The sequence below is a fragment of the Dromaius novaehollandiae genome, chromosome 1 (assembly GCF_036370855.1).
Source record: "Dromaius novaehollandiae isolate bDroNov1 chromosome 1, bDroNov1.hap1, whole genome shotgun sequence".
Classification (NCBI taxonomy): Eukaryota; Metazoa; Chordata; class Aves; order Casuariiformes; family Dromaiidae; genus Dromaius; species Dromaius novaehollandiae.
Genome location: NC_088098.1, coordinates 95641503 through 95656374, shown reverse-complemented (window position 1 = coordinate 95656374; position 14872 = coordinate 95641503). Strand labels below are relative to the sequence as shown.

The 14872-nt window shown below is 35.0% G+C and overlaps 1 protein-coding gene across 50 annotated transcripts in view; it reads left to right on the top strand.

Annotated features, from left to right (window-relative positions):
- The window catches only part of ABI3BP (ABI family member 3 binding protein), a 180944-nt gene that overhangs the window by 84239 nt on the left and 81833 nt on the right, over positions 1–14872 (top strand). For 40 of the 50 annotated variants that reach the window (XM_064521187.1, XM_064521286.1, XM_064521267.1 and 37 more), the window contains 5 exons: positions 151–225; positions 6890–6964; positions 7613–7669; positions 8733–8798; positions 9340–9414. In XM_064521187.1, the coding sequence (XP_064377257.1) occupies positions 151–225; positions 6890–6964; positions 7613–7669; positions 8733–8798; positions 9340–9414 (348 nt within the window). The remainder of the gene's footprint in view (positions 1–150; positions 226–6889; positions 6965–7612; positions 7670–8732; positions 8799–9339; positions 9415–14872) is intronic. The other 10 variants (XM_064521321.1, XM_064521310.1, XM_064521304.1 and 7 more) reach the window with 4 other exon arrangements.

Sequence of the window (14872 nt, the reverse complement as noted above, 5' to 3'; positions counted from 1 at the left end):
TTTTAGATTCTGCTTATTTAGCATATGTATTTTTGCATTCCTACAGTTCTTTATTACTGGGGCAGTAAACCACTCAGTCCATGGCTGCACATAATGCCATGCTGTTATGGTTCATGTCTTTTAAATAATATGGTACAATTTCTTTTTCAGCTGCACCTGACTTTCTTCAGGTTACTTCTACTTTCCAAACCTCTGCATCTGCAGAAATGTCAGAGACAGAGACTGGTAAATGATACTTGTTTTATTTCTTATCCGTGATATTTCTTGGTATTGAAATAGTAGTGTTTCAGTGTTCATTATTTCTTCTGGCTTCTTAATGCTGTCTGTGCAATGGTATTTCATTTGTTTTTAATGCTTTGTATTAATTGTAATACTTTCTAACGTCTAGTAGTTCTAGCCTCAAGTGGGTGATCCTGATACAGTCTGCCTATATCAGAGTAGCGTCTCATTAGTAAGGGGCAAGGCAGAATTCAATAGCTGAGAGGAAATTGTACAGCTTGATAAATTTAAGGTTGTCAGGATAATGATAATCTTTTGGGGAGTGTGTTTAGTCTCTAGATAGTAGGTAGTTTTTAAAGAGATTTGTTCATCATTTGCTTTCTGTTGCCACTTCTTAAAGCAGTTTCTGGAGAAAGCAATGTTGCAAAGAACTCTGCGCTATATAGTATTTTCGTATTAATGAATTATTTTTAAGTTGTTTCTTGTACTCATTTATTGTTTCTCTCCACGTCAGTATGTTTTTGTTTGTTTGTGTGTTTTTTGTTTTAAAGCAGAAATGTGCATTGGTATATAAGCACAGGATGTTGCCCAGAATGTGGTTATGAATAGTCAGATAGAGGACTGCTATGAGGTTCTTGGCTGTGTTTCTGTGCATGACAATTTAAGCAAGTGATATTTTGTTACATCATTGTATCAAGCCTTGTCTTTCTGGTGGCCAGCTTTAAAATCCAATGCCTTGGTTCTTTAGCATAGTATGCTGAGACAACAAAGCATAAAACTCCCCCAGCTTAGGCTCGCTCTCTCCATTTCCTTTTGCATCATGTTTCTCATTACAGTAGAAGGAGGAGGCTGAATCTTGAGTTTATTTACATGTTTCCCCTTCAGCTGCAAATACCATTGAGTTGAAAACATCTTTGCTTCTGGTTTTTGAAGAACCTAAGTTATCAGGAACTAGTATGGGTAGTACTCAGTAGTTCAGATTCTTTACTCTTTATTATTTTAAGTTGTGGGCTTGGTCTTGCTGTATTTTGGAAGAAGTAGAAGAATGGAGAGTCTGGGTTCCTTTTCATCACTGATCATTGAAGTCTCTGTGAAGCTTGCCTTATCTTTTGTTCCATGCGCATTTCATGCTGTTTTTCATCATCTTTTGCTGTCACATCCATACTTTCTTTTGCAGGATATAACTGTAGTTTATTTTTTTATTACTGCAGTTGTCCTTTATTGATATTTCCTTTTATCTGTGTTTGGAGCTTTATTTTTCGTTGTTGTATTTTGTTTCTTAGTGCTTCCAAAACATTTTCTTTCTGTCCATCATAGAGAGTCTTTTTCTGGTACTGACCTATTGATTGATGGCTAGAAGAACATATTCTTATCTCTTGCTGTTCCTTTTTTGTTTTGTTTTGTTTACCTGGAGTTGCTATTCCTATTCCAAAATGGAGAAATAATGTAAAATTCTAAGACGATAAGAATTCTGTCTAGTAGAGAATGATTAAATAAACTTCACTGCAGTCATGAAACAGTCATTTCACAGCTGACTTTCAGACCATCTGTCATTTTGCTTACATTTAGCCTGATACTGTCTTCATGGCTTGGCTTCCATTAGCAGATTCCTTTGATGTTTCACTGCCTTTGGAGTTGTTACAGCATTTTAAACCCAGATTTTCCTTTCAGCTTTTGGTGAAACACAGCCTGCTTCTTCAAGATTTCAAAACATGTAAAACATCTAGCATTCCATAAATGACACAAAGCAGATCTTGTAAACATTTATTTTTAAAATACAAGTTCGTTTCTCTTACAAATAGAAATTTTAAGAGTTACTGTACCTATTTTGATTGTTCAGCTAGTTTACTAGGACTTATTCTGGAATAATTGAAGAACTGCAGAGAATAAAATTTTGACTCAATAAGCACATCATTCAAGAAGTTTTCAGTACTGCATTTAGTACTGTATTATAATTACTGTATTATGATTAGTTTTTCATCTCTTAGTATGTTTACAAGAGCATTCTTCAGTATTTTAAAGACAGTGAGCATTAACTTATTTGAAAACACTTATTTAGTGCTATGTAACACTTGCATGTCAGAGGGACTTTTCTTAAGACCTGACTGAAATAGCCTTATTTATAGAACAGTTGAGCATCCACAAATTACATGGAAAACAGAGGACTGTGTTTGTTCAGCATTCGCTAGACATGCGGACACAATATTGGTAGTCTTGGGAAGGAATTGGTCTTTAAGTTTCTAGGTTCAAAAATGCTAGGCAGTATAAGCCGTTAAATATCTTGAGAGTAGTAAGTGTGTGTTTCTCTGATCTAGGTGTTTAAAGTAGAATATAAATCTCAAATAATGTAAAATGAATTCAGGCTTGGTTTAGCCACTTGTTTGCACTTCTTTACACTTCTGTACGAATTAGTAGAAGAGGTGGTTGAATTGCTTTGAAATCTGTTTGGTTATCCACTGTATGCAGGGATGAGTAGCTGCTCATGCTACAAAGCAGTGGAGTATCAGACCTTGAAGTCTTTCTCTTTCCAAGCAGCTGTATACTTTCTGGTCCTTTCGAGTTATACATTGCAGCTCAGTGCTGATAATTTTGATTTTTAGTAATTCTAAAACGTGCTAAATGGACAGTTGCTTGCATTTGTTGTTGTACTACTTAAATGCAACTTAAATGCAACTTTGTAAATGTAGCCACAGAAAACGTGAATTCATTAGCAATGTATTTGAGGGGCAGTGTGATCTAAAATCCTAACAAAAGAAAATGACGCGTTTCTCTCTAACAATAACTGTTCAAGCACTCTTGAAAGTTGTTATGTCTCACTACAGTAAAACTGAATTGGGAAAATGGTCATAGACAATTTTTGGTATCTAGGGGTTAGCTTATCATAGCAAACATATGCAGTTCATTTTTTTCCCCTGTTCCTATTTGTTAAACTTTGTTCAGTGTTCTTTTAGTTTCTCATCACAGATAAAAGGGAAAAAGGTCTACCATCACAGGAAAAGTCTTAGCTTTTGTCTGTTACAAAATTCACACTGAACACAAACATGATGCAGCTGTGTTAGTACTCATGTATGATACTGATGGTTGTCCTGCCCCTGCATGAGTACAGCATTTTTGTTTCCTTTTAAATCTGAGAACTCTCTTTGACTTGAGGTCGTTTCAGGAAAATCAAAAGAAGTGATTGGCTGGACTTCAAAATGATCTGACTGTTCATTTGATAGAAAACTTTTAGCAATGAGTCAAGTGTGGCACATTCTCTCAGAACTAGCACAGCATTTCCCCTTGTTGTAAAGAGTCAGGCTGTCTACATTTCTTATTACTCGTCCTTTAACTTTACTCAGTCGTGAGTGTTCCTAGCATCAAGAGCACCCATATTGCAAATTCTTGCTCTTCAATTGTTTGTATGCCACTGTCCATAGAAGAAGTCAACTTGTGTTTCTCCTATACTGTCTGCATAATTTTACTAACAGAAGTGGTGGTTTTAGTGATCTGATACAATCTGTTTTTTAGCATTTGTGTTTTTATTAAAATACTACCACAAAAGTTTAAAGGGGTTTTAAAGTCATTTTGGTCCCATACGGATAGCCTTTCTTAATAATACTACTTATATCAAATTGATTTTGTGACAGTTGAGGGAAAATAAGATCCCTAGGTGGGGCATGAATTTATTAAGTATCATCAGGAAAGATGATCCTGTTTGATACCCCATCTTCTGGAATTAGCCTGCCTCAATGTCTTAAACTTTTCTTGTTTGGTATTAGCTATCCAGAAACCAACTCCGAAATCCATGCCTTTGCCCTTTGTGGCGACTACAAGCACAGTGCTGGAAAAATAGAATAGATTCCATAAATGTTTCCATCGTTTTTGCATTGCTTTTCATCTGGCAGAGACTTACTTAAACAAGTTGACTGCCAAATGTATGCAGCAGGCTTTTTATTAAACCTTTTATATCTTTTATGTCAACCATTTCTGTATAACTTGTCAGACAGTTGCTAAAGTGTGTATAGGCATATATTGCCAGTAACTTGTTTAGTTCTGTTAAGTTACAATTCTGATTCCAAAGATTTTAGGCAAAAGAAATTCCTTATGGTAAAAAAATAGAATGAGATTTTAAATCTTGTAACACCTATACAGTAAAATACACCAGCCGTTTTTTTAATGATTCATCATACTTCAGCTGAGCTTCAGGTTACCTGCTGTCTTGCCTGCCTTTATGTCATTTTGAACCACACAACTTCTGCTAGCTGAACATTGTGTTACCCCTTTAGATTTGTGGCTCCACGTTATTCTAACCCTAGATTCTCTTCTCAGCTTTTGATGAAACACAACCGACTTCCTCAAGATTTCAAACATCTGAAAAATCTAGCGTCCCATAAATGTCAATAGCTCATTTGGTAATGATGTTTTTTGAAAATTTAGCCATCATTACCCTTAGACATTCTGATAAAAATTATTATTAATTTTTATCACATCGTTACTTTAGAAAGAATGCATAAAGAAAATCAAACCAACCGAGTTTTGTACTAGGGAAAGTTATAGCAGGCCTTGTGGGATAGAGGAGAAACCATAGAAATTAACTTTAAATAACATTACTAGATATTTTTAATGTTTCACAGGACATTTTTATAAACCAGGGAGCATGATATGGATGTAAATACTGAGAGACGAATGTGATATGATAGTAACTGTAAATAGTTGACTGTCAAAATGGAAAGATATATTAAACTGGATTTCGTAGGGAATAGTCATAGGTCCAGTATTAGTCAATAGCTTTATTAATGACCTATACTGATGCTTATTAAATTGACAAATGGCACCAAGCTGGAAGACATGCTATTCTGCAGAGGATAGGATGCTCTTTCTCAAGAGCAATTATTTTGCTTATGCAAGAGTAATCAATTGTATGAGTGCATGATGGAGAACTATTATTCTTCAGGAAAGGAACTTTTTGTTTTAGTGAATCAGAAGCTTGACTATGAGTCAGTCTTATTGTGCCGTTGCCAAAAAGGGAAGCACCATACCAAAATGTAACAGTAGAAGAACAGTCTGCCAGGTACATGAAGAAATCCTTCTGCTCTACTGAACTTTTAGAAAGCTTCAGATTACTGTGTCCACTTCTTGAGTTTTGTGCTCCAAAAAACCCAGTGCAGACTCATTGGAGAGGTTCAGCAGAAGTGATTAGAAGTCTAGAATGTGCAGCCTATGAGAAGGTCAAGTGAACTGTGGTTCCTTAGTCTGCATAAAACAAAACTGAAGAGCATCAGTATGCAGATACATCTCAGATTTATTTACATTTTTGTTCTACACCTGTTAATACTGCTGAACTGGAAATGTTTGCTCCTCCACATTTCAGGATACCATAATTGTTACAAAAAATGAGTGGGTAATGATGACATATTCACTTTTTTTTCTGTAATTAAACTATTAGATTATTTTTCTTCTCTTAAAGATAATTGTTCCTTACTTCATTCTTCTGCTACACCTATAATTCATGAAGTTTGTTGTCATCAAATATAGTTATACTCACTACTTATTGTAGAAGCCAACATCCACTCTGTGTTTTATTATTAAAAGATGTTATCTATGGGAATGTTGTTCTGATAGTTTCAGAAAGCTGCCTATTTAACAAGTGTTTCACAAAAGCACTTGCCTGGCTGCTTTTTCTCACGGCAGGAATATGTGGCTGAAACTCTGACCATCTCATACAACCTAAAGGTAGTGGTTAGAAAATTGTCTCTAAACTGAGCAATTTCTTATCACTTGTTACTAGCAAATATTCAGTTTTTAAGTCTCTCAAACCTTTTGAGCTTTTTCATGCTATGTATTTCACTCCTCACCTTGTTACTCTTCTTATAACTCTCTGTGAAGCTGCAGGAGTGTAAAACAGGTTATTCAGGCCATCTGCATGTGTAGATACACACAAATGTGTATGTGTATATCCATATGTGTATGCCTAAATTTGGACTTTTTGACTATGCTCAAGAAAGTGGTTTTTTTTTTATACCACATGTGTTAAGATTGTCTGCCTCAGTATCTCAGGACTGTATTTTGTTGGCTGTGTTTTAGCTGTTAGCTTCCCAGAGACCAGTTGTGAAGTCAACATCTCTTTCCTACCTGGAAACCAGAGACATAGTAATAGATAAATACCACATATTTACATTATAGTTTCCGTTGCCTTCTCATCACTGCACTGGATGGTAGTAGGATTAGAAGGCAGTGTCTTTAAACAAAATATGTGTGTCATGTTTGCTGTGTGATACTTTCATGTCAATTGTCCTTTTCATTAGCGACTAGAGAGCAGTCTGTCCAGACTGAATGACTGAGGAACATACTGTTGTGTATTATCATTAGCTGTTTTGTGTAGGTTTAGTTCTTATTCAAGAATTTTCTATCCATAAACTCTTCAGAAGGATTAGAATTCTGTGTCTTGGATATTTAGGAGACATAAAAATGCCAGATTGGATTTAACTTGTGTTGTATCCATACTGTAGGAAACATCAGCTTGGTTGTTCTTATGTCAGTTAACCCACAGCTGACTTTCAGGCCATTTACTGTCTTGGTTTTATTTGCATCAATGTTTCCTTTTGCAGCACAGCTTCTACCAGCTGGGGAAAATGGTTTTCCAGTGGCTCTGATGTTGCTGCAACTTCTTAAACTCAGATTCTCTTTTCAGCTGCTGATGAAATAAAGCCAGTTTCTTCAAGATCCACAACATCTGGTATTCCAGAAACAGCATCAACAAAATCTGGTAATGACATTTCTTGAAAAAGCAATTTTATTACTGGTAGGAACTCTCACAGGAAATGTCCTTATGAATTTGGTTGTATCGTTGGGGAGTTTTTTTGTTTGCTTGATTTTTTTTACCATGGAGTTAAGATAATTACAGAAAGAAGGTGATATATTCACTGTTGCATTTGGGATAATGTGGAAAATGGTAGACCTCTAGAATTATGACACACTGAGAATAATGGAATATTATAGTTATTATTTCTTACATCTTTGGTAATTTTGTAATACACATAATTGTCTGGAAAGTTTTAAGGGCAGAGATGGTCTAAATTATCATTGTATATTTGTACTTTTGACTAAACATAAATTTGCTCATTCTGTACTTACTGACTTACTTCCATAACTACCGCTGCGCCAATTGAACTGTCCTGATTTGCGAAAGTGCTGTATCACAGATCCTCTGTCAGTGCAACTACCAGCAGTCAGCAGTGGACAGTTATTCTAAATAAAAAAGTATAGAACAGTACTTCTGTCACACTTATTACTCTGTTTCTGGAGTGTGATTTCACTAAAATATTTTGCTTCAAAACTATAATTAAAAATTATGTGTTGTAAGAAAGTGTGATTTGACAGGTTTAAGGTGCATGTGATTTTTTTTTTCTTACAGTAACTGTTCAAACACCTTTGCAACCTGTTACATTTGACTCAAGTAAAGTGGAAATGGGTAAATTATAATGATGTTTTCTCCATGTCTAATATAATAATTTCTCAGATAAGGACCGTATGTTCTTTTTACCTGCTTCTGAAATAGTTCTTCTGCATCTTTTAGGATACATTTGGAAGCCTCTCAACACTTTATCTTTTACGGAACTCATACACATACAAAGTGTGGTTGGGTTAATGTTAGCAGTCTTTCTGTATGAATTGAATGATTTTTTTCTTTCTAAAGCTGAAAATGTTGTGTAATTCTGTGCTATTTCAAATTGATGCCTTTAAGCCGTAGTGCGAATGTTCATTTGTTAGGACTTTTTCCAACATCTAGTGTATTGGATGTCCCTTCCAACCTAAATTATGCTGTGATTCTTTGATTCTGTGATACTGCTTTAGGTTAATAGCACATGCTTTTGTTACGTGCTAAACCATTCTCTTATGATTTTAAAAAATGTAGGCTAGCTGGATTTAATATGCATCCCACATTTGGTCAGATTGCTTATAAACTAAATGGTGAAGTTTCTGACTTTAATGTTTAGTAGTGAATTTGTGTCTGCTGACAAAATAGCACTTCTTATAACTTGAGCTGTTAATTTGCTCTGTGTCTTTGCCTAAGTCAGGCATTTATGGGCTGTTCTCTGTGCCGGATGTATAGGTTTTCCAACTTGTGTGCATAAAATGATGTTTTTAGGAGAAATAAAGTGCTGATTCATCACTTTATGCTTAATTTCTAATACAAAGGCATGTTGTATGAAAATAATGTTAAGTGTTTTCAACCTCTTATTTAAAAGACTTATCTGGAACTTCCAAACCAAAGTTTATGGGAGAAGAGGGTGGCTGTCACTTGTTGCTGTTGTATAGAATTTAAAAATCAGATGTAGCTAGGTGGCCTTGCTTCAAAGTTAGGTGTTATATATTGCCCCACCTAGTATCACAAATATCACTTAAAAATTTGTATACAGGAAGCATAAAATAAATGTAGATGTTCCAGCTCTACTAACAAAGGGCCAAAGATGACTTTTTGTAAAGACTGACCTCACTCACTGTTTCAAGATTGTTTTCATATTTGATTTTAGCTACACAGGAACCAGTCCTGAAATCCACATCTCTTCCCTCCATGGAAACCAGAGGGACAGTGATGGGTAAATAGCGTATAGTTCCATTAGCTTTTCCATGCCTTGCCTTCACTTCTATTTGCTGTGGATAATGCTAAGATTCATTCAAACATACAAAATGACATAAAAGCCAAGCCTGGCTTTTTTTTTTTTATTTTTTATAAGGTCAGCCATTGCTATGTACTCATAGCTGAAAAATAATTTACCATACTGACTAAATAACAAGCCACAAGAAGACCTGTACGAGCATACATTGCTGTTATTTGTTTCCATAGTTGCAATCTTATTTCAAAGAACAGGGACTTAATTTTTTTTTTTTGTAATTAGTTCAGTGAGAAGAATTCTACCTCACATGAGAAACCAGAATTTTGCTATCGCTCTGCTTCACCTCACATCAGCTTCAGGGTTTATATAACACCTCATTTCACAGCTGATCTTCAAGGCTGCTGACATCTTGCTTGATCTCACATTGGTGTTTCCTTGAACTGCCCACCACTGCTATCCAAATACTGTGCTAACTTGATGGTTCTCAAGTTCCTTTTCATTTTAACCCCCAATTTTCTTTCAGCTTTTGATGAAAAGCAGCCTGTTTCTTCAAGATCTGAAACATCTGGCATCCAAGAAATGCCATCAGCTGTACCTGGTAATACTTGAAAATGTGTTTTGAATTAGAAATTCTCAGAGGTTTCATCATGCCTATGGTATTTAGTATGAATCAGACTAACTGCAGAACTGTTGTAATTTCTTTGTTTTATCAAATATCAGACTAATTTAGGAAATTTTATATGATACTCCAAAATAATATTTTTTCCTAATTTTGATCTACATTGCTAATAGATTTACAAGTTTGTATGGTTGTGCTTGATCATAATAGATTTTAGCATGCCTTATAAGATATATAGTAATTATAGTAATGTTTCTTTTTTTCGAGGCTTATAGTGCAAGGAAAAGTTAAGCTATGTTTAAATCCCCTAATCGAATTTTTCCGATTGTTGAAACTAAGTCATATAGAAATAACAGGGTCAATAGCAAGCTGTTGGTTATTTGGCCACTTCTGCTTCATGTGTTTGGTTATGTTGACTAGACTAATGTAAGATGCGCATTTTTTACACAATCAGCCTGAATAGCCAGTTAACCTATTCAGTCATGGTCAGACTGTGTCTAAGAGTACATCAGTTCTGTAAGTATAGCACAAATAGTAACCTGTGAATACTTACAGACTTTGGTGAGGTAGTAATATATTGGAAAGGCCACTTTTTTCTATGACAGTTCTTCCTTCTGCTGCTTGTGTACCCCTGTACTTTGCCTGAATAAAATTGTTCATGATCTTTTCTTATCTCAGTTTCCTGTGGAAGTAGTGGTTATGCAGTTGCTCTGCATGCCTGCTCATGTTTAGCACTTTCCCTCTGTTAGCTTTGAAAACTTCCATCAATTTCAGAGGAATTTGCTAAGACAATTTAAAGATAAATCCCTTTGTAAATTCTCAGTTCTGTTGAAAAGAAACTCAGTTTTGAAGCTTTAAGAGAAAAGAGGAGGAACTTAGTTACTGTGCAGCCTTCTTGGAAAGTAACTAGTCAGCCAGTCAGCATGCAAAGGAAACTGGTCTTAATTAGTTCTGCTGCTCATAAAAAAAACTTATTTTTACAGAGGCCTTCCAAAGACAGTAGTTGAAAAAGTCTGGTTGTGTTGCTGGAGCATTAGTAATCAACGCTTTCTTTGCTGTCTGGCTTTAAAGCTTATATCCACGTCTTTCGCCCACTCTTCACTTCTTACCTCCTTAGCCTTTTTTAGCCATATTTTACATGCTTTCCAAGATTTTTATTAGGGATTTTTCAGTATTTGCTCTTAGTAGTTACATGTGTCTTCCTGCATATCCCAGACAATACATACATCCCTCTTAGATCACACATTTCCAGAAATTTAAACTGAAGATTCTGTCTGACTTCAGAGCCATGGGATTTAACATAAGATAGAAAGTCTGGCCAGTGAATGAAGATACTGCTGCTCTATAATGTTTTTCCACAGTTTTCAATTAATAAAGATCAAGTTTGTTTTTGTTTTTCAGCTTTGCATGGTTTTCATGTTTTGTTAGGCTACCTTTTTAATTTATAGTTTATTATTATATATTTTATTGATTATACTTTATTACAAGACCTTGAATTTTGTCTTTATTTAGGTGGGGGATTTTCTTAGAACTCATGCATGCAGTAAAGTAGGATGTGTGACAGTTGTTTATAAGTCATCAAACAGATTTGCTTTTTTTTAATGAGATTTTTGCTTCTTTGCATATAGTGGCTATTAATATGATTTGAGGTTTTTTTTGTTTGTTTGTTTGTTTTTTTTAACATCATAATAGAAAATGTTGTGAAGTGTCCTTTAAATTCAAATTCATTTTTGCTGTAGTATCATGTCCTGCAGGGAAGCTGTGTTCAGGTAGATAACATGAGGTCTGTAGCTGTAAAGCAGCTATCTCTATTCCCTTGGATTTATTTCAGGTCAACTACATACTGACTTAGCTATTTGTCATATTTAGCTTACTCTTCTTTAGCGTATTTAGCTTACACTTTGGCATATCCTGCTTTCTATTTAGGATATATACTTTATATACTTTGTATGATTTCATATGATATGCATCAGCTTATATTAAGATTGTGTCTTCTCACATTTTTAATAAAAGGATGTGTTTTTGCTCATGCATGGGAATCTTTTTAAATGGAGTTCTACAACATGTAGTGTTGAATGTGATCTCTGTCTTTCTCCCATCATTTTCCATTTAGTTCTTCCCCAGTATGGAGTTGCCATGTAGGTTTACTGCTCAGTGACTGCTGAGTACTGCTGAGCTGGAAGCATTTCTCTCTCCAGTTTCCACAGTACCTCATTTGTTAAGAATAGCCATGGGTAATAATGAAACGATTATTTTCCTTTAAATAAAGTATTTGGGATTATAGATATTCTGGGTTTGGCTCCGGAGAATTTTTGGCTTTTGTTGGTTTTTTTTTTTCTTTCTTTCAGGTATTCTGGGGCTGTTGCTTTTGTTCTAGCTTTCTGCCTCATTTGTGATACTTGCCATCACCGACCACTTTCACTGCTACACTAAATGCTCTTCTTTTTACGAACCACTTTCTAGGCTGTGTTTTACTGCTGAGGTTGAGCTCTACAGGTTTCCCTCGATGAAAGTTTTATTTTGTCTGAAAGGAGACATGTAATGTTTGTTTAATATTTCTATATACTCAAAATCTCAAAAAGTGGTTTTGAGTCTTTTATTATCCAGGATAAATCAGTATTTACTGTAAGAGCTTCCTATAAGCATTTTTATGTAGCTGCAATTCTTTTTAAAAAAAATCAGTTATGATACCATCATAAAATGATAAGAATTTTGTCTGGTATGGAACATTTAAGTTGCTGTACCATACATCAGTCTCATAGCTTATTTCAGTCATCTCACTGCTGATTTTCAGGCCAACTGTTATCTTGTTATCTTCTTTGCCTTTGTCTTTTCCTGTTGTTGGAAAGCAAAGATCCTGTGAGTTGAATGCAATGTTGTGCCTGAAGTTCCTTTGTATTTTGTGTGTGTGGTCCCTGTGAGATCCCTCAAAATACTAAAATGCTTTCAGCTTTTAACGAAACACAGCCTTTCTCTCTGAGATCCAAAACCTCTAGCATCCTAGAAATGCCACCAACCATATCTGGTAATGGTATTTGTTCTCTTGGTAATTGGAAATTTTTGCAAGGGATGTAATTGTGCTTTGTAGTCTGTGCGTTATTAATTATTTTTCTGCTGGAATCAAAGTGCTATGTCAAATACCTTGTTTATTGCTTGGAATTTGGTGGAAGCTGCAATACGTATCAGTGCAACATGAAATTAAGTAACAGCCCGATGCTTTACTAATGATGGTGGTTTTCATCTGCTAATGGAAGTGTAAAATAAGTAAATGCTCCTCTAAATCAGTTTGTGGAATTATCCACTTCATATGGAGGTGAATGAATATGCAAGGTTCAAGGTAGCAGAGAACAGAGCCAAGTGCTTATATTCAAATAGATTTAAAACAGTTACCTCATCTAAGTAAGTTAGATATTTTGGTTTGCTGCCTTTAAGTGAGACAACGTAGGTTCCAGGCTAATATTATTAGGAACAAACAAACAAACAAAATTTTATTATATGCATTACTGTATTGCTTAACTGCAATTTTTTAAACTAAACTGCACAACATAGTAACTAAAGAAAATATTTGTAACAGATAGATCTTGAGCTGGCACTTCTATGGTAGATGTGATGCTTTCAGACACTCTTGAAACCTGTTATACCTGACTCCAGTCAAGTTAAACTGGGTAGATTATGGTATTTTCTTGACATCTAAATTGCTTACACTTATCAGGATATGATAAATACTTCAAAATATATTTAATTTTCCTGTTCCTTGCCAACATATATTATTTTGGATTCTTTTATTTCTGTTTTCAGAACATAATCATAAAACTTGCCAGCATGGATTATGAAAAAGACACTGAACAAATGCAGTTGAATCAATGCTCAAGGTTCTGCCTGTTTCACCGTCTCAGCATGACAAATACTTCAGTTCCGTTCGGTGCTGAGCATTCCATCCAAATCGGGGCTATTTCAAATTGTTGCCACTCCTCCCTTACACTGAGACTACATGTCTAAACAAGTAAACTACATGTTTACTTGCTAGTAAACTTTCAGCAGCTGTCCAGCTGCCTGGAGTTGCAAGTTAATGGAAAAGCTTGCAGATTCCAGTTAAACATTCTCTTAAAATCAAGAAATGGAGACTACTTGGGTTTTATGCATTACTTCTTCAGCGACTGTAATCACTATGTATCGCTGACACATCTTCCATACTGAGCAATAATTTACAACTAAGGGCCTTAACAGAAAAGTTCAGTATGGTTTTCTATATAATGGCATAATAGAACATTCAAGTTCAGCTCTTTATTCTATATACTTTGCCTATAAAACAAGTTATACTGCACTGTTTCAAGACATGAATACATTTCCCAACAGTTACAGTTTTTGGAAGAATGGAGAAAATTGTCTGATCTAGTCTGACAGTCATCATTTTAATAAAGCATATGAGCAGCCACATGCAAAGATATTCCCAGATTGTAAGGAGAGTTGAAAAAAACAACTGAATATGATAATAATGATTAATTTACATCTTCTGGGCAAATGTTTGGGATGAGAAGAGAACAGTCAGCACATACAATTAATTGCTTGTATTTAAAGGACTGCCTTGGAGTGACCAACTTCCTTTTTCAAGAAGATTTTCATATTTAATTTAACTACACAACTAGCCTTCAAGTCTCTGTCTCTTCCCTTCTTGGAAATGTGAGAAAGTGATGAATAAAAAATATCTGATTATAATATAGTTTCCATCCCATTGTCACTAGCTTATTTTTTGCTGCTGTGAACACCTTCAGACACATTTGCTTCCGAGTCTAAATGACAAGCCTGTTAAATAACTGCTTTGTGTCACTCATTTCTTGATTAAACAGCTGGAAAGCATTTCCTATATGAAGTGCCAAAGGAACACAGTCTTTTATAACAACTTGAGCTATTTCCTTATTCTGTGGATGTAATTTCTACTCTAGAAAATGGAAAAAAAGATTCTTAGATTAGAGTTCTGTCTAACATAGGATATTGGAGCCTGCAGGCACCATATTGTGCTGCATATCTTTCTCTCTATTTGCAAAACACAGAGATGACTCTTAACCATTTGATATATTGCTTGCCTTTACATTTATATCATCTTGAACAGCACACCTTGTGCAGGGTAGTGTGTTGTGCTATCCCAGCAACACTGGAATATTTTTCTCTTTTTTTTATATTTTTCTCTTGAAGAAGGACTCTCAGACTTAAATTAGGTCATAATGACAAACTTGTTAGTGAGATGAAAAATAGCCAAGTGGGCATTACAAGCCCAAGTTCAGTTTTTTAAATCGCTCAAGACTTTATAGTCCAGATGTGTCTTGGAGGAAAAAGAAGTATATATTTATTTGGGGAGATAAAAGGTTTTTCAGCCTTCTTTATGTAGCCTAAAGATTTTTTAATATTTTCCTTTCTCTGTAGGCCAGGTTTAATGTGA